Source organism: Saccoglossus kowalevskii, chromosome 3 (genome assembly GCF_978046115.1).
Source record: "Saccoglossus kowalevskii chromosome 3, keSacKowa6.1, whole genome shotgun sequence".
Taxonomy (NCBI): domain Eukaryota; kingdom Metazoa; phylum Hemichordata; class Enteropneusta; family Harrimaniidae; genus Saccoglossus; species Saccoglossus kowalevskii.
This window is the reverse complement of record NC_140643.1, coordinates 21,362,474-21,384,096: the sequence shown is the minus strand read 5'-3', so window position 1 is coordinate 21,384,096 and position 21,623 is coordinate 21,362,474. Positions and strand designations below refer to the sequence as shown.

The 21,623-nt window shown below is 35.2% G+C and overlaps 1 protein-coding gene across 1 annotated transcript; it reads left to right on the top strand.

The window, feature by feature from the left end:
• Nucleotides 1-7,452: 7,452 nt before the first annotated feature.
• On the top strand, nucleotides 7,453-21,623 carry LOC100376081 (ubiquitin carboxyl-terminal hydrolase 15-like). Its single transcript, XM_006823429.3, has 20 exons — nucleotides 7,453-7,581; nucleotides 9,025-9,152; nucleotides 9,334-9,594; nucleotides 9,838-9,983; nucleotides 10,443-10,597; nucleotides 11,406-11,593; nucleotides 11,922-12,055; nucleotides 12,188-12,346; nucleotides 12,518-12,742; nucleotides 12,854-12,937; nucleotides 13,361-13,455; nucleotides 14,361-14,426; nucleotides 14,949-15,077; nucleotides 15,433-15,509; nucleotides 15,602-15,850; nucleotides 16,115-16,185; nucleotides 18,309-18,424; nucleotides 18,534-18,683; nucleotides 19,363-19,561; nucleotides 19,698-21,623. The coding sequence occupies exons 1-20, from the start codon at nucleotides 7,454-7,456 to the stop codon at nucleotides 19,848-19,850; spliced, it is 2,913 nt and encodes a 970-aa protein (XP_006823492.3). The 5' UTR covers nucleotide 7,453; the 3' UTR covers nucleotides 19,851-21,623.

Sequence of the window (21,623 nt, the reverse complement as noted above, 5' to 3'; positions counted from 1 at the left end):
ACATCATACAACCATTTCTGCCTCTGAGTCAACACTGCTCACAGAGACAACCCATGTTGTAAATGACATTTTCTAGGTCCATGAAGATAAACATGTTGATGAATGTGGACAAATGTTACAATCGACATGGCTGAGAATATTACAAAAGTTTCATTGAAACCGACTATCGGTTCTTGAGATTATGGTGTGACAGACATACACGTATACATACAGACTACCCCATATACTCCCAGACTACCATTGCGTGTGGGAGTACAAGTAATCTAAAAACGAATTTGTATGACGTTTTAAAAATAAAGAAAATAAAATCAGGAGAGGCCTGGTGACCCCCAGGGGTAGCAATAGGAACCAGGTGTTGCAATAAAACTAGGTACTATTTCAGGGGTGCAAATAATGGGTACAATTAAACAAGCTAACAAAATAGCGGATATAGCAAGCAAATAACACCGAATACACGACAATGTCAATGGTATCAAAAGTAAATACAAATACTGTACACAAACAAATTTTGTATCTACACGTCACAGCACGTCTTCTCCTCGATAACAAGGCAGGACCCCCCTCCCCAACACACAGACAAAAAGGGTGCTTAATACCCAAGTTGTTGCATGCACCGACCGTGAAACCTCGTCCAGAGACGCCAGAAATGGAATAAATTTCCCCAATGTGCTGTACAAATGGTGAAACAGCTAAGTACTAGAAGACCAACCTATGTACATATGAATTGACCCCACAAAACAATGACCTAATACAGCGAATAAGTGCTGGTGAATAATTGTAAACTCATAATAGTAGTTCATAGTAGTATTCATAGTAACTGCTGACATAGTAAGCAAGAAAATAAAACCGAACAAACGGCATGGTCAATACTACAACAAATAAAAGTAAATACTATATACGTACTGCATGCGCGACTCGAACCCAACGCTTGCGAATGACACTAAATCGCCTAACTTCAGGTGCCATGATATATAATCAACAACGCATGTTAATTATTAACATGTGGTAATTGACCCTGCACACACAGGAAGTCCTCGTTATGAAAATTATGTAACTTTGTTTACTTATACTTATAGTAGCTAGAGACAGTGTTCTTGTCAATTGCTAAGGCCAACGAATGAACGGCACAAACATGGTGGGCCTAACATGATATGTAATCAACAAAGCATGTTAATTATTAACATATGTCAATTGAGACTGAGATGTGTTCCTAGAAGTCATTGTAAATTATGGGACACAATACCAGAAATGGATTTTACTACTGAAGGCAATAAGGCTGAACGATGGAGTTGTATTTAGATGTTGGTATGGCAGACAAAACTGATGCTGAGAAAGGCATTCAGTACATCATAGGCCCTGAAGGTAGGGACATCTTTGAAACTTTTGAGTTCACTGAAGAAGATGATGACAAAAGCACTGTACCAAAAACATCCTAGACAAGTTTGAAAAACATTTCTCCTTAAGAAAAGCCTTGTATTTTCGCGTCACATGTTCAACATTAAAAATCAGTGACGAAATGAATCCATTGATGATATTGTCATAGCATTAAAAATATTAGCAAAGGATTGTGCATTTGGTACAATGCGTGATGAACTAATTCGTGATAAAATAATGTGTGGTATTTACTGTGAGCATGCTAAAGCAAACTACTGCAGAAACAATATCCAAACCTAGAGAAAACACTTACCATATGCAGTGCTTATGAAGAGTCAAAGGAAAATAGGAAAGATCTGGTCTGTGATTGTTTCAGCAGATAAAGCATCTAACAACAATATTTTTATCTGCAAGCATTATTATATCAAATGCTCAATTGATGACAGAGTGCTGCCTTGTTTGTATTGGATCCCAAACTGCACAAGAATCCATATAAACAACGTTATATAGCAGGTTCTAGCAAATGTACCACTAAACGCTTGTCACAATTGTTAACCATTATTCTGACTACCATTAAAAATTGCATTTTTCGCTATTGTGGCAAGGTTTATGAAACCAGTGGTCTTGACCAAATTTGGAACTGTTAGATAGCGTGCAAAGTCAGTGCAACATTAGGTACAGTTCTATTCATACATTTGATATATATCATAATTATATTTTAGTAACAATGAAGATGCCAGAAATAAATATACCGAAGATGATATTACTATGATCACTTTTCGCTTTAATAATATCTTTGTCAAATTTGGTGGCTCGACTTTTAGACAAACTGTTGGTATTCCTGTGGGTACAAACTGTGCCCCACTTCTTTCTGACCTATTTTTAAATTCATATTAGGCATAATGCATGCAGTTTCTGCATCAATCAGGGAATAAACAACTTGCAAAGCGCTTTAACAACACACACAGATACATTGATGATCTTTTGAGCCTCAATAATCAGGGTATTTCGAAATATCTAGACCTGATTTATCCTCATTAGTTAGTAATTAAAGATGCTACCTAGAACATGGATACTGCTTCCTACCTAAATTGTGTTTTCCAAATTAGACTGAATGGTCTATATAATAAACTGTATGACAAAAGGGATGATTTTGATTTTGAAATTGTTAATTATCCTTATTTGTCTTGCAATATTTCATCATCTCCAGCTTATGGTATCTATATTTCACAGCTTCTTGGATATTCTAGAGCTTGTGTATTGTACAGCGATTGTCGGGTAAGACACAGCACACTGACTTCAAAGCTGGTGAAGCAAGGATACTCAAAATGGGTGCTTTTCTGGATGATACAAGCATTTAATTTCCAAATTTGACATTTCTGTCTAGCAAATGATGAGAGACAGTATTCTCGGATATGACTCACTATAAACTATTTTACAACTTGCCCAGATAGCAACATGCTTATGGAGTTATTTGTATCATCTTGACGGGTGTAGCATGCTAGCATGGTACGCTTACAAATTCCGGACATCTGGTACCACCACTTGTAGAGAGACGTAAAGTGGTTCAAGATGGTCCATACTTACACTGTTGGTGAATTGTGCGTCTCATGGACCTGATGACTTTTGTCATCTTGCATGTTATTGGATAATGGATTTGTTTTGATTTTTTATTATTGCTGTAACGGGCTATTTCTTGATTGGTGTTTTGCCAAGTAACCTTCTGGAGAATTCCACAATGTTCTTGATAAAAGGATGTTGAGTAGGTGTAGGTAAACCAGGCTAAGTGTGCATCCATTGAATGCTATAGCATGCCGATTTTACACACTGTTTCGTCTTCTGGCTATGAATGGCGCCCTCAATAAGACTAGTTAGATATAATGACACATGGGAAAGAAAATGTCTGGAAACAACTTTCTTTAGCCCACCTAATAAGTGCGTTAAGATTGAATGTGGAGTCCGCTCTTGATGCTAGCAATATGCTTTCCAATGTTGACACAAGATGAGCATGTTCCTTATTCATTCTTAGATCTTCCCAGACTCCCAATTTAAATACATCCGTATCTGTTTATTGTTTGTGTATATAAACGTAAAAGGTTCAACTAAACTGAAAAGCAAAAAAACTGCTACTATGGAACGCATTTGATCACTCGAGCCAAGCACAATTGGCTAAGCCATTGTCATGGCAAACATTCAAAAAGCAAAAAACAGGCTGCTATAGACCGCATTCGATCACTCGAGCCTAGCACTATTGACTAAACTATTGTCATGGCAAACATTCAAAAAGCAAAAAACAGGCTGCTATGGACCGCATTCGATCACTCGAGCCTAGCACTATTGACTAAACTATTGTCATGGCAAACATTCAAAAAGCAAAAAACAGGCTGCTATGGACCGCATTCGATCACTCGAGCCCAGCACTATTGGCTAAACCATTGTCATGGCAGAAATTCAAAAAGCAAAAAACAGGCTGCTATGGATCCATCGATCGCTCGAGCCAGGTTCATTATCTGACGCCATCACAGCAAAAACCGAAAACCTGGACTACTTCAGTCATTTGAGCTCAGTGCAGTTACCTGTACTCGGCAAAGTTAAAATACATGTCTTTATGGCTTGCAAAGCATACAATACCCTCTATCGCTAGAACAAAAGCCTGCAAGGCAATGTTTAGACGCATTTTCACCTTTGAATTCTACATTGAAAGCCAGAATAGGGAAATTTTATGATTTCCCACCAAACACAGTGTTTGAGCGCCTGTCTGCAACAAAAATGCTCAAATCATTTGGCAGGTCCATCCAGTCTGCTACGTAAGCAGCAAAATGCACTCCATCTGGACAAATAAATGGCCAAAAATATGCCGATCTCCGTAATGGGATCATTACCCCTACCCCGACATGATTCAAAATGTCTCAGAACTTAACCAATGAGGCTTACAGGTGGTAACAACCAATTGGTATCTAATGACCAATCTTGAGTAAAATCATCCCAGCCTCTGTGTTATTTGACTTGTCTTGGATTGGATTGTTTTTCCTTCCTTCCGATGAATTTTACGTGTGTCAATAAACAGTACTGTGTATGCAAATTACAAATGATGTAAATACATACAGACACACACACACAGCAACCACATTAGGAGTATATGACAGGACTGATACAATGCAAACCAAGATTCATAAACGTTACACCCGTTAGTGAGCGAATCCCAGCCAAAACATTTTGGCGCACTCACCCAGGGTTACGTAGATTTTTTATACCTTGACTCTCAATTCCAGGTACCGTGATGCAATATCAATTATAATACCGGTGAACCTAAAAAGATATTTTCAGAACAGTGATCAAACTGTTTTCAGAAATAGATCGTATTTTCTGTTTCGTCACTTCGTAAACAAAGGTCACTGTGCAGTGGCGAATTTGGGCATTATTAGTTCACCAACTCAAATGCCATCTACTACTACATCTACAACGAATGTGTCCATAGAACGAGCAGTTTATGATTTACGTCGCACGTTCAAGTATTTTTTTGATAGAATTCGAAATTTGACGATATATTTTTAAAAAGAGGTGTAGTATTATATCTTTTAGATTGGTAGTACTAGCAAATATTGCATCCTGGGATTTATTTGCAAATATACTGCGTTGTATCGAATCGTTCACCATAATAACGTTTACTCTAATGACGTCTGCCATGTTTGTTTTGTCCCCCATAAGTTCCCATTAAAACTAGTACTGAAGCGTGATGGCAGTACACTACCGGTATGGTTGTACACATTTTATAGTGGGACAAGCTTCTATTAAACATCTATTAGTAGTCTATTCTTTTAATAATTTAATAGAAAAACAATAAATTCGACACCAATGTTAAAGTGTTACCAACGTGTATTGTTTTTCAGACAACCAAACAACCATTCTGAAATTCGTCTTGTGCAAATCCGGTTTACACTATCTCATGTTAGGCACCTTTTTCTTTCAAATTCCGATTTTTCATGATTGATTAATATTATTTTATTCATTTGATAGATCTATAATCTGTTTACTTGTTATGTATTGATTTTTGCTGATATAATTGTATTTTAGTCTTGTATAAAAATTTGGCAAAGTCAACTTCAGGGACTGCCTACAAAATACTATCGGTAACATCAGAGCGGAGCGAAACTACCACTCGGCTGAGTCACCAATGACGGTTGCAGTTGTGTAAAGTAAAAATATGATGATTGTTTCCCAGACACCGGAAGTAGTTTCATTTATAGTCTGCTCTTTTCCATTGAAAATATTAACCCCAAAATTATTTTTTTTTACCAAAAAACTAGAAGCAATGTCTCATTAGGTATATGTGTTTCAAAACTAAGAGTGAATTGAGCGGAAAATCACAACATGTGAACAAATTTACATCGTTTTGAGTGGGAAATTGTGACCTTCAAATGGTCAATGGGATAAAGCGTGTCACATTATCTACCCTTCAGGCTCAAGAACACGGCTTTCCGATACTTATGTCTACGTTTCTTTTCGGAACTTTTTGTATAACGTTTTTTTTTCGTGGTCTCAGATGTTTATTTCAGTTCATCTTGGGGGGGGGGAACTACTTTATTTATTTATTTGTTTGTTTGCTTGTTAATTTATTTATTTTAATGGAAGTCTGCAGTTTATTGTAACAATTTCACAGTGTTAAACCAAAAACTGAAAATAATTTACATTATCTGTTCTTATATTTTAGGAATGAAAAGTTACAATCAAAGCATTCACGGAATTGCATTAGAACTGATACATTTACAGTGATGTATTACAACTACAACAATTACTGGTAACCTTTTATTTTGTCGATAACTTGACAAGCTTTTCCATTTCTTCATATGTGTTCTTAATTTGTTTTTATTGCCATTTACAAATTCTGAATTTGGGATATTTTCTCTATAGGATTTTAGTTTCACAAAATGTGGGTTTTGCATCTAGCTATGTAAAATAACACGTTTTGCAGTCAATATCAAAACATTCAATAAGCATTTAACTGTTTTTGCAAAATACCGTGTTTCCGGCATCGATCACTGACTTTATTCCAGAATGTTTGTATTATTTGCATCATGGTGAAATACTGCTTTCTACATTTTTGAGCAACTACGTGAACATAGTATAAGGGACCCTGTATAGACGTTCGACAGAGTAATATTATGCATAATGAATAGACTGATTGCACAGAATTGCTATGTTAATTAGTTGTCAAACCACAGTTAACCGTAGTCAAATCGTGTTTTTTTAATATCTACTGGTTTTCAGTCAGCATCGAATTTTTCATACGCACAGCAGAACTTAAACTTGTTGCAGGTCAGTGTGGTTGTTTTCAGTATTAATTCCTTTTTAAGAGGCGCGTCTGTATTCTGTTCTTTATGTATTGTAATGTTTCTTCACTTGTATTGTTTCTTCTGAGACTGAGTTCTTTAAAAAGGCAAACGTAATAACGTAATATTGTAATAATATACAGCAACAATTCACCGTGACATTCGTTGTCGGAGTGGTATCGGTTTTATACGCTATCATCCACTCTTCGTTGCCAATGCTGTACCTAATACCAGACCATATATACAGATATAAAGATAAGGCATATCTGATTAACTCGTTCATTTTCACAATCAAATCTGTCCATGATTATACTTGTTTGTAAACGCTGATGATAAACAGTATAAGATGAGATACATTTTCTTTCAAAAGCGCCATTTTTATAAAAAGGAAATCTCAAAAATAAAACAATGAGACAATGTGACACTCGTGACTGAAGCAATGACTCGAAGATGAAGCATGCCATCGCTGTCTCAGAAGAGAACAAAGCGGTAAAACAGAAAAAAGTACTGGCTATTTGTTTAGTTTTATACAATGTTATGAATACCAGATATAGTACATGCGCAGCGTACTATTTGCTTATTCTCTGTTCATTCCACCAAATACTTGAATGGTATGAGTTTCGCCAGCACGTGACGTCCGACGAGTCGGATTGCGTACTATATTAGGACTGGGAGAGTTGCTGCTCAGCCAATCACAGGCATCTTTACGAAATGACTACGGTATGTAAGCCACGATGACGTCATTTACCATGATGCCTCGCGCTCGCAGTATTGAAAGAACATTCAAGATGGCGGAAGGTGGGCCACCCGAGCTCGAGACACAAAAAACGGAAATAAGTGAACTTCTTAAAACTTCCTTAAAAAAAGGCGACACATGGTAAGAACGTTAAACACCACAGATTGTTATCGGTCTGGTAGTATAAACCATTATTATAGAGTTTATTGTTGAACCTACGGCATTCCTATTCCGGAACTGCGAGCATGTCATTCATGTTTTTGTCATTTTGTACCCGGCTCCGTCATTTTACCGGTAAATGCGCCAAATGTTTTCGTATAGTAGTTAGTTTTATTGAGATCGCTTCGTGTAATGGATATATTCATTTCTGATAACGTCGACAAAAGCAATATTAATAGCTAGGCGTCTGTTCGTCGTCTGTCAAGTCTTTTGTTGCGCCGGTGGTGTAAATATTGTACCCCAGACACCGTAACAGTTGAAGAGACATCAAAATTCTTGGTTTCGTCGACGTCATCGTTTCGTTATTTATACCACACGACGGATGCACTTTATTTTTACAACGCAGAATAAAAGAAACTTCAGTACAACAACGATCCGCTTCAATGACCGTGACACCATGGTGACATGTCGACAGTCCCTGGTATACCAGGATAGATTGACGTAACGCTTGTCATAAAGAAACTTTTCCCGTATCTAGTATATTTGTATTCAATTGGACTATTATTAAGACTTTGATCGTGTTGCAAATCATTTTTGCTGATGCTGATTACCACAATAAATATATTTTGTTATTGTTTTTCATTTACAATTAAATGCCCATGTATTTTTTTATATGCGTCTTTGCTATGTGGGCAGTAATGAGTTAATATGTACAATGATCAAAGTCTTGTGTACACAAGAGGAATTGGGTTAAGTACACATAAATTTAATCTGATTGCAATAAATACAAAATGAGAAATAATAAATTTTAAAGACTCATTTATTGAATTTTTTGCCTAACAATATACATTACACGTAATTGATGTGTAGTAGGCATGTAGGTACGATTCACATTTCTTTTCATCATATATTGTACTAATTGGGAGCCATTATTCGAAATATCTAGTATTTTGACAATCATTACCAAATATTGCCTACTATATCACATATTTAATAGTGTAGTAAGTCGCATGTCAGTACCAGAGTTGCTGTGGTTATGTGTATCTGGTTTGCATCATTTGGTGAAAGTTTCAGTTGTTGAGCCACAGTCATCATGTGTGGCTATATTAAATTTAAACTAAATATCAGTAACAAAATAAAAGGCAAATTTGCTGTCAGTAAAGTTTGCATTGGGAAGAGCACTGTTTGTGCTTCCACTCATTGTTATCGATTTAAACTGATTTTTTTTGAAGATCTTGGTTTCTCCTATTAAATTAACCTAACAGCAACATTGTCAACTTCACACAGCTCAGGTGTAATATACATAGAAAAATTGTAAATGAAAAGGGAATCACAATTTTTGAAAGTTTTAAGTGTTTTAAGTGAAATAAGTGTTTTTTCCCCCATGAAGAGAGTTGTCATTTAATGCAATTTTTTTCCTTCCAGGTATCTTGTAGACAGTAGATGGTTCAAACAATGGAAAAAATATGTTGGATATGACAGTTGGGATATGTATGGCATGGGTGAGCAGTCGTCATACCCTGGTCCCATTGATAATTCAGGCTTGTTTAAAGGTAACATTCCTAAATTATCTTAGCTGTAGCAATGCCTGACTAGTAGTCCAATGTTCACTATCTGTCAAAGTTCCATAGTTATCTCAGTGTGCCATGTTTACAAAAAATTTGAATGCCTGCTAATAATCAGTTGAGCAGTATTTCAGTTATGTTAATGATCATATTATACATTTTTCTTTAGAACCTGCTGGAGTGAACGTTTTAAAAGAACATTTAATAGATGAATTAGATTACATATTAGTTCCGACTGAAGCCTGGAACAAGTTACAGTCTTGGTATGGAATCTCTGAAGGCCAAGAACCGATAGCTAGAAAAGTCATTGAAAATGGCATGTTTGTCAAACATTGTAAAGTTGAAGTTTACTTGATGGAGTTGAAATTAACTGAAAACAGTCAACTTGATAAAAGTGTTTCCAAACAGTTTAGCAAAGCAGACACGATAGGTAAGTAGGAGGATGGGTGGGAGGAGTTATGTTTCTAATGCAAGTTCCAAACTGCTAATGTCCCAATTACAGTTGTGAATATAATGTAATTTCTTTGCTGTGTAATTATAAAGAAGGACATGAAAGACAATGGGCTTCATGAATTACGAGCATTGTAGCAACTAAGTTATGATACATTTCTGATCAAATTTATTGTCTTAATTGTCTTAAGTAAAAATATGAACTGTGTTTTTATATTTTCAGAAACAATAGAGAAAGAGATGAGGAAACTGTTTAACATAAGTGCAGACAAGGAAACAAGGTTGTGGAATAAGTACATGAGTAATACGTATGAACATCTTAGTAAAAAGGATAATACAATCCAGGATGCTAATCTTTATCAGGGGCAGGTAAGACCTTGTAGAGGAAGTTAAAATTTGTTGCTTTCAAGGTGACATAGTGATATATAGCTTGGCAGATAGAACATGTCTAAAGATTGTAAATATTCGATGGAATATGATGATTTTATGTGGAAAATATTAAACTTTTGGCCCTGAATGGTTCTTGTATATTAGTGGGATTGAAAGATCTGTCGCAACCCCCCCCCCCCATTTTGCTGTCATAAGTGGTTTTAGTAAAACAAAAGAGCTTTTGTTGTACAAATGAGCAAAACCTCAATGTTTGCCAGGGTCCTTTTACTAACATGTGAAAATATACAGCAATTATACTTTGTGTATTCTTGTGTTATAATCAACCATAGAGACCTGTAATGCATGTTCAGTTTATCTCATGACATGTATTTACATACACCCAATTCTTATTGTTCTAGCCTTTCAGTTAGAATTGTACGTTTTATTTCTCAAACTTAGATGTTAGTTATAGAACAGAAAAATGAAGATGGTACGTGGCCAAGACAAGCAAAGTCTACAAACGCTTACACTTCAACAAATCACTCGTCAAGTAGTAGCAGTAGTACTAATGCAGAGAATAGTATGTATACTTCATCTGCTACAACAACGAGAAGGTGAGTGCCTCACATTAAGTGGCAGTGGTCGTTGTGTTCCGTATTGGATTCCTAGTGGGTGCACACAATGCATGTATAAAATACATTTTTTTTTTAAACAACAAAGTAGTTTTTGGCAGAAGTTAGCTAGATTATGATGGTATCAAATCTGTCGATAATGCTTCATACACAAGCAGTTTTATTTATTACTACTTGGTACTGTAAAATGACTAATTTTCACTGGGTTTAAATTTCGCTGATTAACTATTTCAGGCATATTCAGTGGGTTTTAATGCTGGTTCTGAGGCCAGTTTATATACTATGGAATAGTATACCACTTGATTGTGTTCAGAAGCAACTCTATATATAAATCTTGTTGGTGCTCATTTGTATCCTAGTATGATATGCTTCTGTGCCAAATCTTGTAGTATACCATGTAGGAAGATGTTGTATTGCTTAATTATAAATGTATTCTCAGGGGCAGAGCTACGTCACAGAACATTTTATGTTGCTGAGACGTGCATCACTGTACAATGTTTTTCTATGGGTTATGCATGAGCCGGTCGGAAAGCTGGTTGAAAACAGCACAAACTCAAATTTGAGGTAGTCCTGAACAACCAAATTTATATATGTTACACATGTAGGAGTAATCTTGTTACATTGTTCAGGAAAGTCTCAATAACTAGGAAAAAGTACTGTTTTCCCGGTAGTTTTTGCATTTGTTTTCATTAATGATGGTTGCCAGGTGATGAATATTTTCCAATGTACAAATAAATCAAGTTTAATTGAATTACAGCTGTATGGCATACATTTCTATCCCTATTTTCAGTGCAAGTAGTTCATATGGCGGCTCATATTCTGGTGGATATGGGTATGGTTACCATGGTTATGGATCAACTAGTTCCAGTGGTACACAGCCAGGCTTATGTGGTCTGAGTAATTTAGGAAATACATGTTTTATGAATTCAGCTATCCAGTGTATGAGCAATGTACCGCCGCTGACATACTACTTTTTAAGTAAGTTCGCTTTCATATTTTATACACGTCACAACACCTGTATTCATACAATAATCGAGGAAAAGTTTTGAGGTTTAGCATAACTCCTTTTGTTCATGTCATCTAGTTTTGTCGATCAATTTTAATTGGAATGGTAGCCATTTTTTTTTATGAATGCTGTTTCAGAGATGTTTTTGGCATAGCCAGTTAATTAATGGACATTAATGAATGGACACTAAAAACCAATGAGAAATGTGTCATGTCATAACTTGTTGATACATTTATAACCAGTCTCTAATAATAATTCGCAACAAGTTTTCTGAGTCTTTGTTCATTTATCCCCCTATAGCAAATCAATATATGGACGAGTTGAATTATGAAAATCCACTTGGCATGAAAGGAGAAATTGCCAAAGCATATGCGGATCTGATTAAACAAATGTGGTCTGGCAAATATAACTACACCATGCCCAGGCAGTTTAAGGTAGGAATATCTGGATTCCAATAATTTACTTTGGTGGCTTCTGTATATTTATACTTGATAAAATAAACAGATCCACATGTTGTCGTAGCTTCTTGTTCTTTTTAATAAGGACTTACTGACTGAATATTTCAGATGCAGGTTGGCAGGTTTGCTCCTCAATTTTCTGGATACCAACAGCAAGATTCGCAAGAGCTTTTGGCTTTTCTTATTGATGGATTACATGAAGATTTAAACAGGATAAAGAAAAAGCCATACATTGAAATAAAAGATGATGATGGCAGGCCTGATGAAGTGAGTAAAAGCTAAATTTGTCTCGCTGTTGATTCACATAACTCTACGTAAATGCTAGGAAAAATTGGGGCCACAATTATAAATGGAAATCAGCGTGTGTACATCACTGAAAGCTTAGTCTGTTTGATTTATTGCATATATACATATTGACTTGAGTATCTTCTGTCATAGGTTGTAGCTAAGGAATCGTGGGGCAACCATCTGAAAAGAAACCATTCTATTATAGTAGATCAGTTCCATGGACTATTCAAATCTACGTTGGTATGTCCCGAGTGTGACAAAGTCTCTGTGACCTTTGACCCATTCTGCTTTCTTAGCTTGCCACTACCTCTGCGGAAGGAGAGGAGTCTTGAAGTGTTTCTTATACGTGACGAGCCCACGCAGAAACCAATACAGGTTTGTAAATTGCTCTTATGTGTTCATGACTCAACATCTGTTACTAATAGTTTAGTTCTGTGTTATAAATTCTTGTCATTAAATAAATATTGTATTTTCTTTCCCTTACAGATGAAGGTGATAGTTCCTAAGATGGGGTCTGTTAGTGATATATGTGATGCTGTGTCAAAAATCGTAGAAATACCAACAGGAAATGTAAATGATATTCATTATTATCTGTAGTATCAGTATCAATCTGTTTTTAAAATATGTATGTAATGCTTTTATGAAATGTGTCTGTTAAAAAACATGCGATTGTCATGTGTAGTGAGTACGTTGTGTCTAACTTAATCTTAATCATGCTCTTTAAAAAAAAAAGAATTACCGTAAAATCTGTATTAGAAGCCGCATCCCTAATAGAAGTCGCACCCATTCTTTTTGAACAATTGAGAACCAAAAGTTCACCATTTCTCATAAGTGTAGATGCTCTAATAGAAGCCACATCCCCTCTGTTGCATTGTACCATTTTAATAGAAGTCGCGGTTTCTAATACAGATTTTACAGTACTTCTCAAGAAGATGTATACCTAAAATGTCCTGTCTATAAGTGCTTACATATAATTTGTGCTTCTTCTTGTAGATGGTTGTTACAGATGTGTATAATCATCGATTTCATAAAGTTTTCGGAAGAGATGAAGCTCTTACGCACATTCTAGATAGAGATGATATATTTGTGTAAGTGAATTGCATTTAGAAATTAAAAGTTTCAGACTCGAGCAATTGTGTCTAATCAAAGATGTAATTTCACACAGAGTGTCTCCTGACATCCATGGTAGTGATGTATTTTCAACCTTTCAACAGGCGCCAAAGTCATTCAAGCTGTCAGAACAATGCTTCCTACTTGCAATCGTGTTGACTAAGGAAATGTTCTAATTTATATGCATTGCTTTAAAACACTTTGTTTTTGCCACACACATGTCTGTATGATTATGTCGTCAGTGTAAGGGATTGAAGTTGGAATTGTTGCTGCTACGATGTGTTTAGATCTCCCGTCATTCCTATGTTATGGTGTTGCACAACAAGCATTGTCATGTCCCCCCCCCCCCAACACATTTTTTCAAGAAAAATAATTACCCGCCACTTATGATTTCCATACTGATGTTTTGCATAAAAAGTGTTATAGAGCACGAATTTAAAGTGAAACAAATTTAAAACTTTCTTTAAACATAGTTATTTTCATTTTATTTTACATAATTTTATTTTTTTAATGATTTGGTTACCAAAGTTGTAAATGTACATCAAACTACTGTATGAGAAAGCCGGCCTGTGTTAACACCGGGCATGTACATGAAAACATGGTTATTGTACAAACAATGCTGGAAAAAAAAGTCAAAAAGCATGTTTGAATGATAGATCTTCCTAAATATGCTCAATTGTCAAGAACATCGCCCAGGGTTATTTGTGGTTGTCAAATGTGGTTGATAGTACGTGTTCTTCTGCAGCTCTGTCTCAACATTGCTGCTAATTAGTGTATCGATAACTTGTATGGTCTTTAAACAATTCTGGCATGGCTGTATCACCATGCCTTAGAATGAGAATTTCTCAACATCCCATTAATATTGTCATTTATCATTATAAAGGTATGAAGTGACGGGTGCTGATGATGCGTCAACTGCTGTGCTGCCTGTCTACATGAGAGAGAAAAAGTGAGTTTTTGATGTATTCAATATGATTGCTAATACAAGCTAATTCTTACCACATTATTATAGATTTGTCTGATGTTTTTTGCTACTGGTTTTTTTTATGTAACTCCTAATAGAATATTGATATATTGTAAGTTGCACATAGGTTCTTGGAGCAAAATGTCCCAAATTAGTTAATGATGAATTAACTAAGACTGGTATTTTAGAAATTGAACTTACTTGAAATGTATTTATGCTGTGCTCATTTCGCATTAGAAATCAAAATTCTATTTCTACCTACTGGAAAATATTTTATTTTCGGTTAGAATTAATTTTTACTATTTCTTCTGAAGGAATGATTCAGTGAAAATAAAATCCAGTGAATATAACATACCTTTTTTTTCCTGTATTTCTTATTTAACTTGTCAAATATCAGTGAAAATAAATTTCATATAAAACACCCATAAAGTCTTTTCAGCAAAAATTAATTCCAGCTAAAATAAAGTATTCTACAATACAATTACAGATTATCTGTCCTTTTTTCAGACATCGTCAATCTAATTACAATTACAACTCTGTTAGTTCTACCTTATTTGGACAGCCATTACTCATAGCAGTTCCCAGGAAGAGTACAACGTATCAAACGCTGTATGAAATTGTACTACACAGGATGTCGTAAGTAACCATTATGAAGTCGGATATTATTAACCGTACTTCCCCGATCATAAGCCCAGGGGCCTGAACATGTAAAATCGGGGAAATTGGGGGGGTGGGCCTATACTCGAGGACCACCTCAGAAAAGATCCTTTTTGTAGGGTTTTGTGTGTGTGTGTGCGTGCCATGTCATAGTATATTATTTATCATGATATTATATATATTAGACAATGCTTATGTGAGCTGTTTTAGTTGTGGTGGATTTATGCTGATTCTGACTTCTCAAGAGGTGGCAAAAACTTGATAATGCAGCATACTAGTTTTTGATGAGCCATGGTTGCGGCTATGTTTTAAAACGTGTTTTGTTTCTTTGCAGGCGATATGTAGAAATACCTGACAATGAAGATTGGTGTGAGGATGACACTGATCAGACAGATAACATAGAAAATGGAGGTAATGTATTGATTGGAAAAGTTAACCATCACTTTTCTTTCTTTGTGATAATCTGTCTGTATCAATACTTGAAATTCTGTATTCTTTTTCAGAGGTTGAAATGAGTGGGGATGAAGATGACGCCCAAACGGAGGATAGTAATAACTCTGGTGGTGACAATATCAATGAGAATTCTAAAGAAGATCAGATTTGTAAGCAAACCAACAAAAATGAAAAGAAAACTGAAGAGGATGAGAAGAAAAAGAGGAGGAGACGATTATTCACATTTACACTGGTGAATGCCTATGGCAGTGCTGATTTAGCCAAGCTGAAAGATGACGATGTGCCGTTAAAATTTACAGGTTAGTATAGTTGAATATACATGCATAGGAGAATTTTTAGGTCTGTGATATGTATGTACGTATAGTAAAAAATAAAATTATGAAATGTCAGTGTCGTTTTAATATTGATTGAGACATGATCTGGGTACAAGTTGAAAACATGCAGGTCTTAAAGTTGTGAACATCCAAATAATTAAGTTTTTTGGCCATTACAGAGGCAGAGGCTGAAGATGACTTAAATGTATTCTAAAATTATTTCTTAAAATAATAATCTTTTTTTTTCAGCCCGCACATACCTTGCTGTGGATTGGAATATGAAAGCCAAAGAGAAGTTTTATGATGAAAAAAGTGCAGAGGTATTCAAGAGTTTCTAGTCTCTGTTTGAACATAGTTCGAAAACGGGGACTTGTAATTTCATCTCCTTGTGTCTGTGCATGCGTCAATCTGTCTGTGTGTGCATCCATGCGTCTATTTGCAAAACCCAGACATGTCTTGGCAAACTTCACACATGTGCATATCATACATATGCACTTGTATTTGTTTTTTGATTGATTCAAGATGGCCAAATGGCAGCCATTTTAATATTAAAAATGCATCAAAATCAGACATTTTCACTATTGTTGAACTAGATTCCAGCTGTGTGGGGGACGAATTTGGTTTAAGTTTAGTACATGCAATGAACACAATAGGACTTTGATGCATTTTTACCTTGCCCGTACCATCAAAGATGGAAGGGAAAGGTATATTAAGGGAAAGATTTTGTCCGGCGTTGTCGTCGTTGTCGTCGTTAATAATTGTTATTGTGTGCATGATAACTTTACTAATTCTATTCCAAACTTTATCAAACTTGGTCACCTTGTTCATCAGTATAAAGTCTTCCCTGAGTTTGAACAACAGATGTCCTGTATGAAAATATCATGGAAAAATTGAGAAAAACTGATAAAATATTTCGACTGTTTCTACTTGACTGATCACTGGTGATACACATCAAAGGTCACTGATCTCAGTGGAAATATGCATTGTTGTATGTGTTCAATGAAGCAAATGATTTATCTTGTAATAATATCCTTGGTAATGTATCTCAGAATCCCTTACTGGGTTTCAAAACCAACTCATGGAGAGATTGCACAGTCTGATACACATTTGCAAACCTACCAATAAATCTTTACAGAAAACAAGATGTCAGAAAATCAATATAAACACTGCTATGAACTGGGTGCCAAACTTTGATCAAGATCTGAAGCTAATAGAAAATCTGTTTAGTTCAAAGTTATCAAATCAAAAACAATACATAAAAAATACATAAAAAGCAAAACATTTCATCCACATTTTAAAAAGAAAATTGTTCTAAAATATATGTATTCTGTATTTGACAAACAGTTCATTCGACAAATGAAAACTCACAGGAATATGTTTCAGCTATTAGAACAGAATGATAGAGTTTTTATAATACTAGTTTAAAAACTCACTTCAAACAAAGATTGCAGTGTTTGAAGATGTAGGTTCTCAGGAGGCAACAGTACTGTTGACTTCTCCCTCCACTGGACACCAACTAACAATTTAAAGCAGAGCTTGCAACATGATAGCTATTCATAAAGGGTGTTTTTTTTTTTTTACTTTTCATATAATACAGTAGTCACACAATGAGGCAGTTCATATTTGTCTCAGTGAATCATTAATTTTTGACAGACACCTGTACAAAATACTTGGACAAAAGCCAGCTAAGATTTTCTGTTATCTTGCATGTTTTATGAATCTATTCACGTCTAAATGCAGCACTTTTTTTTTGCAATGAGGCATTTGTTTTTATACTAAAATATCTGAATTACTTTGAATAAAGCTGGAAATTATGTCCCTTAAAATAATTAAACAAATAAGGCACCAATGTTTTTGTAAGATATTTACATCTTTAAAGGACATTCGGTAGACTGATTCCCCACTGTTAGTTCAACCCCAAAACTTTTTTGTATTCAAAATTAATTATGACAATGTATATTTATATTGAAACAAACTATGTTAAAGGGAATTATATTATATAACAAAGGGCAAGGTCACCAGAGTTCAACTGTTATTTTTCTGATCAAGTTGCAAGATGGCAGACTGGTGGCCATTTTGTTTCAACAAATGCAGTGCTGCATCCATATATACAAAATGATGCTAAAAATGCATCAAAACATCGCACATTACACATATATATAGATGTTTATCTTGTGTCTATGTCTTTGGTAGTGATTTTTCAATAGAACAATGCTTGTATGTGAATTTTCTGTATGTTTTTCTACTTTGAAACGCACTACATGTAAGTGGAAAGTAGACTCGGATTTAAATGAGTTGCAATACTTAACTACACCGTTTCTTTGGTACGTGTTAACAGAATACATGTACCGGTAATTATATTTGCAATTTTCATAACGAATAGATATGTCATGTATTCATTTAAGGATACCTTATCTAGCTATTTTTTGCATTCATTTAACAGGAATATGATGTTCATGATAGCGTGAATACAAGGCCACCCAAGAAAACAAGTGTTAAATTAAGTGACTGCATTGATCTTTTTCTCAAGCGAGAAAGACTTGGAGTTGATGATCCATGGTGAGTGAATCGATTTATTTTGATAGTGTTCACTTATTCTGCAACTATGAGAAAATTTAAATCATAATCTTAAACATGAACTCTTCTCCTGCCTGTTTTACCTGTCTAGGTATTGTCCATCCTGTAAAGAACATAGACGAGCAACTAAAAAATTTGATCTGTGGAAACTACCCAAGATTCTTGTTATTCACCTTAAGAGATTCTCATACAATCGATATTGGAGAGATAAACTGGACACTTTGGTGTCTTTCCCAACTCGGTAGGTTGTTTTTCTGAATATTCATATTGAATGTTAGAATATACTCTCCTTGTCACTAGATACATTGATACAGCTGTCTCCATGAAATTGTCACTTTGATAAGTTTATACAGCACTGTATGTAAGAAATGTAATCGTGAAAACCACAATTTTGTTGTTTCCCAGCTTAATTTCACTGTGAACATTGCCAGCAATCTTTGACTTTGAGAGACAGTCTCATTTTCTCAAGTGGTATGGAAAGAGGCAGAAATTATGTGTAATGTGTATTTAAATTTAATCAGGAAATAAAAACAAATGTTAATCAATGGTCAATGGAACACAAGTTTGAAATTGAATAGTAAAAGAACTTGCCGCAAGTATATTACTTTATGCATCGCTCTAATTTAGGTGTCGGGCAAGAGTGAAAATCCTTATTTCCTTGCCTGATATCGCTACATAATAGTAAAATGATCTTTCGGCATTTATTTCGGTGGAATTTTTGAAAGATAAACTGAGCATTAAAAAAGCATTTATCTTGAATAGGCATCAACAAGTACAAAAAACATAATTTAGGCATCACAAAAAGATAGAAATGTTCCAAAAGTGACGCCAATATTAAAATATTTACACTATGTCATTGTACTTTCTCTCCTGAATAACCTTGACTTTAATTCTACTTGTATTCTGTTTTTTTTTCACAGAGATCTTGATATGAAGGATTATTTGGTCAACCATGGCATTGATTTGGATTCCACGTTGTACGATTTAATAGCAGTATCCAACCACTATGGTGGTATGGGTGGTGGGCATTACACAGCATATGCCAAGAGTAAAGACGATGAGCAATGGTATAGTTTTGATGATAGCAGCGTGTCTAGTGTTGGCGAAGATGACGTTGGGGTATGTGTTTGCATTCCTTCTAATACTCACAAACTAATGTCACAAACCCTCAGATTGCAGAAACTCAAGTTTTCTTGATATCGTTAAACCATGTGTTAAAAAAACATGTTTAACTCCTTTCTTTCTCCTTTTTTAGTCCAAGGCTGCTTATGTACTGTTTTACATGCGTCGTGATCCTGATGACCAGATTTATTCACCGACCCGACGTAACATGAAAGAAAGACCAGCAGAAGACTTGGAGGAAAGCACCTCAATGAGTGAAGATGACTACTCAATGGACACAAACTAAACTGGAATTGATTAACAATTAATTGCATTTCTTCTGATGTAGTTATCTGTATACAGCATCACATGATACTCCAATGTATTGTACAGATCTCCTATTATGCTGATTGCACAATTATTTATTAACTGAGATGTCTTGAAAATAAGAGTCCTGAGAGTATGTCTCAATTGTGAACTGTGATACATGTGGTATATGTGAAGATGGTGCGTCACTTGCACAAGGAATTTTTATATTAATGATGTGTCTAAAATGGAAGTTACAAAAATACACCTTAAAAGCTCTACTAAACGAGAGACGTCCACATCAATAGTATAATGGGTTTGAAGGGTAATAACACTAGTAAACATAGCTATATAACTGAACCATAACTTTGTATATTATCAGATCCAATATAATTTCAATAACCAGTTCTAAAATAAAGAATGATGCATGGCCAATAAAACAAAACAAAAAATTGTTGACACTACTGTGATTTATTTCAGATTCTGGCATCCAAAATTGAAATAAACTTTTGGTTTTTTTTTTTTTATTAAGTGTGTAATATTGCTGTATAAAACTTTTCAAGCTGAAAGTAAAATTAAAATTTATTTAGATGACCCAGCAAGCAAGCAACCAAACTAACTGTATTACCACAGATCAATCAAACACAACACTGATATCATGGATTGTGCTCAATATATGTATATGCTCTGGGCGGAGCTACGTCACAAGATGTTCCACGTTGCTAAAATGCGCACCAATGTTCCACGCATTTCTATGGACTCTGAGCGCGCTGCTGAGGAACGCCAAGCGAAGAGCCGGTGAAAATTCGAAAAACAGGATCTCAATTTTGAAGTAATCCTGAACATTCAAATTTACACGCAGGGGTAATCTTGTTACACTGTTCAGTGGAGTCTCAACAACCATCCCAAAGTACCATTTCCTGGGAGTTTTCGGCCTTTTTTCACCGTGATTGTTGCCATGCGGGGAAAATGCCTGGATGTCCGCCCCCGAGAATTCCATTTTTTAACCCATGTTCAGAAGTCCAAAAAGGGGACTTAATTTCATGTCTCTCTGTCCATGTATTAGTCCACATTTCTATCTCTGACATGCCTGAACTGATCATGTCCAAACTTTACTCGTACACACATACATTTGTTTCCCATTCTAATTCAAGATACTCAGATAGCATCTATTTGAAAGCCAAAAATGTATTAAAATTGAGTGTTTCTTCCATTCTGTTCAAATCCAACATCTAAAACAAGCTACACATCAGTCAAGTTCTGATTCAAAATGGCCGAAAGTTTTTAGTTGGTTTGAAGAGAACCATCATCTTAATGTCCTGTTTTTTTAAATTAAATGTATTTATATATTCAGTATAGCAGTGTTAAGATTCCCAACTGTAATTGATCCTCATTTTTCAGATAAATATTTTCCCTTGCATTGCAGGCAATTGTTTATGGTAGTTTTTTTTTTTCTACTGATGTTACAAAGGGACAAAAAGCTTGTTTTATAACTGTAAACCTCACAATGTATAGTGCACTCATTGTGCAATAGTCATTTTATGTTAATGTACACATATGTGGCATACTAGTAACAGTGAAATGGAGAAATGTCTATTTTTGTTGCCTGTGTCAGTATGAACACAGTGAATCACTGAAAGATTTCATTGTAGTGTTTGATTGTTCAACCATCTTGTCTGTGATGCAACACTTGTAATTACTTCATATTCTGTAAAAACTTTGATGCGTTGCTTTTGCTATAGGGCACTTTATATAAACTCTAATTCCAGCTAAA

Excerpts from the sequence above, each read along its gene's own strand:
- LOC100376081 (XM_006823429.3), top strand. The coding sequence starts at position 7,454 with ATGATGCCTCGCGCTCGCAGTATTGAAAGAACATTCAAGATGGCGGAA. Across the intron at positions 12,056-12,187 it reads CCATGCCCAGGCAGTTTAAG|ATGCAGGTTGGCAGGTTTGC; the intron begins GTAGGAATATCT and ends TGAATATTTCAG. Across the intron at positions 15,510-15,601 it reads AGATAACATAGAAAATGGAG|AGGTTGAAATGAGTGGGGAT; the intron begins GTAATGTATTGA and ends ATTCTTTTTCAG.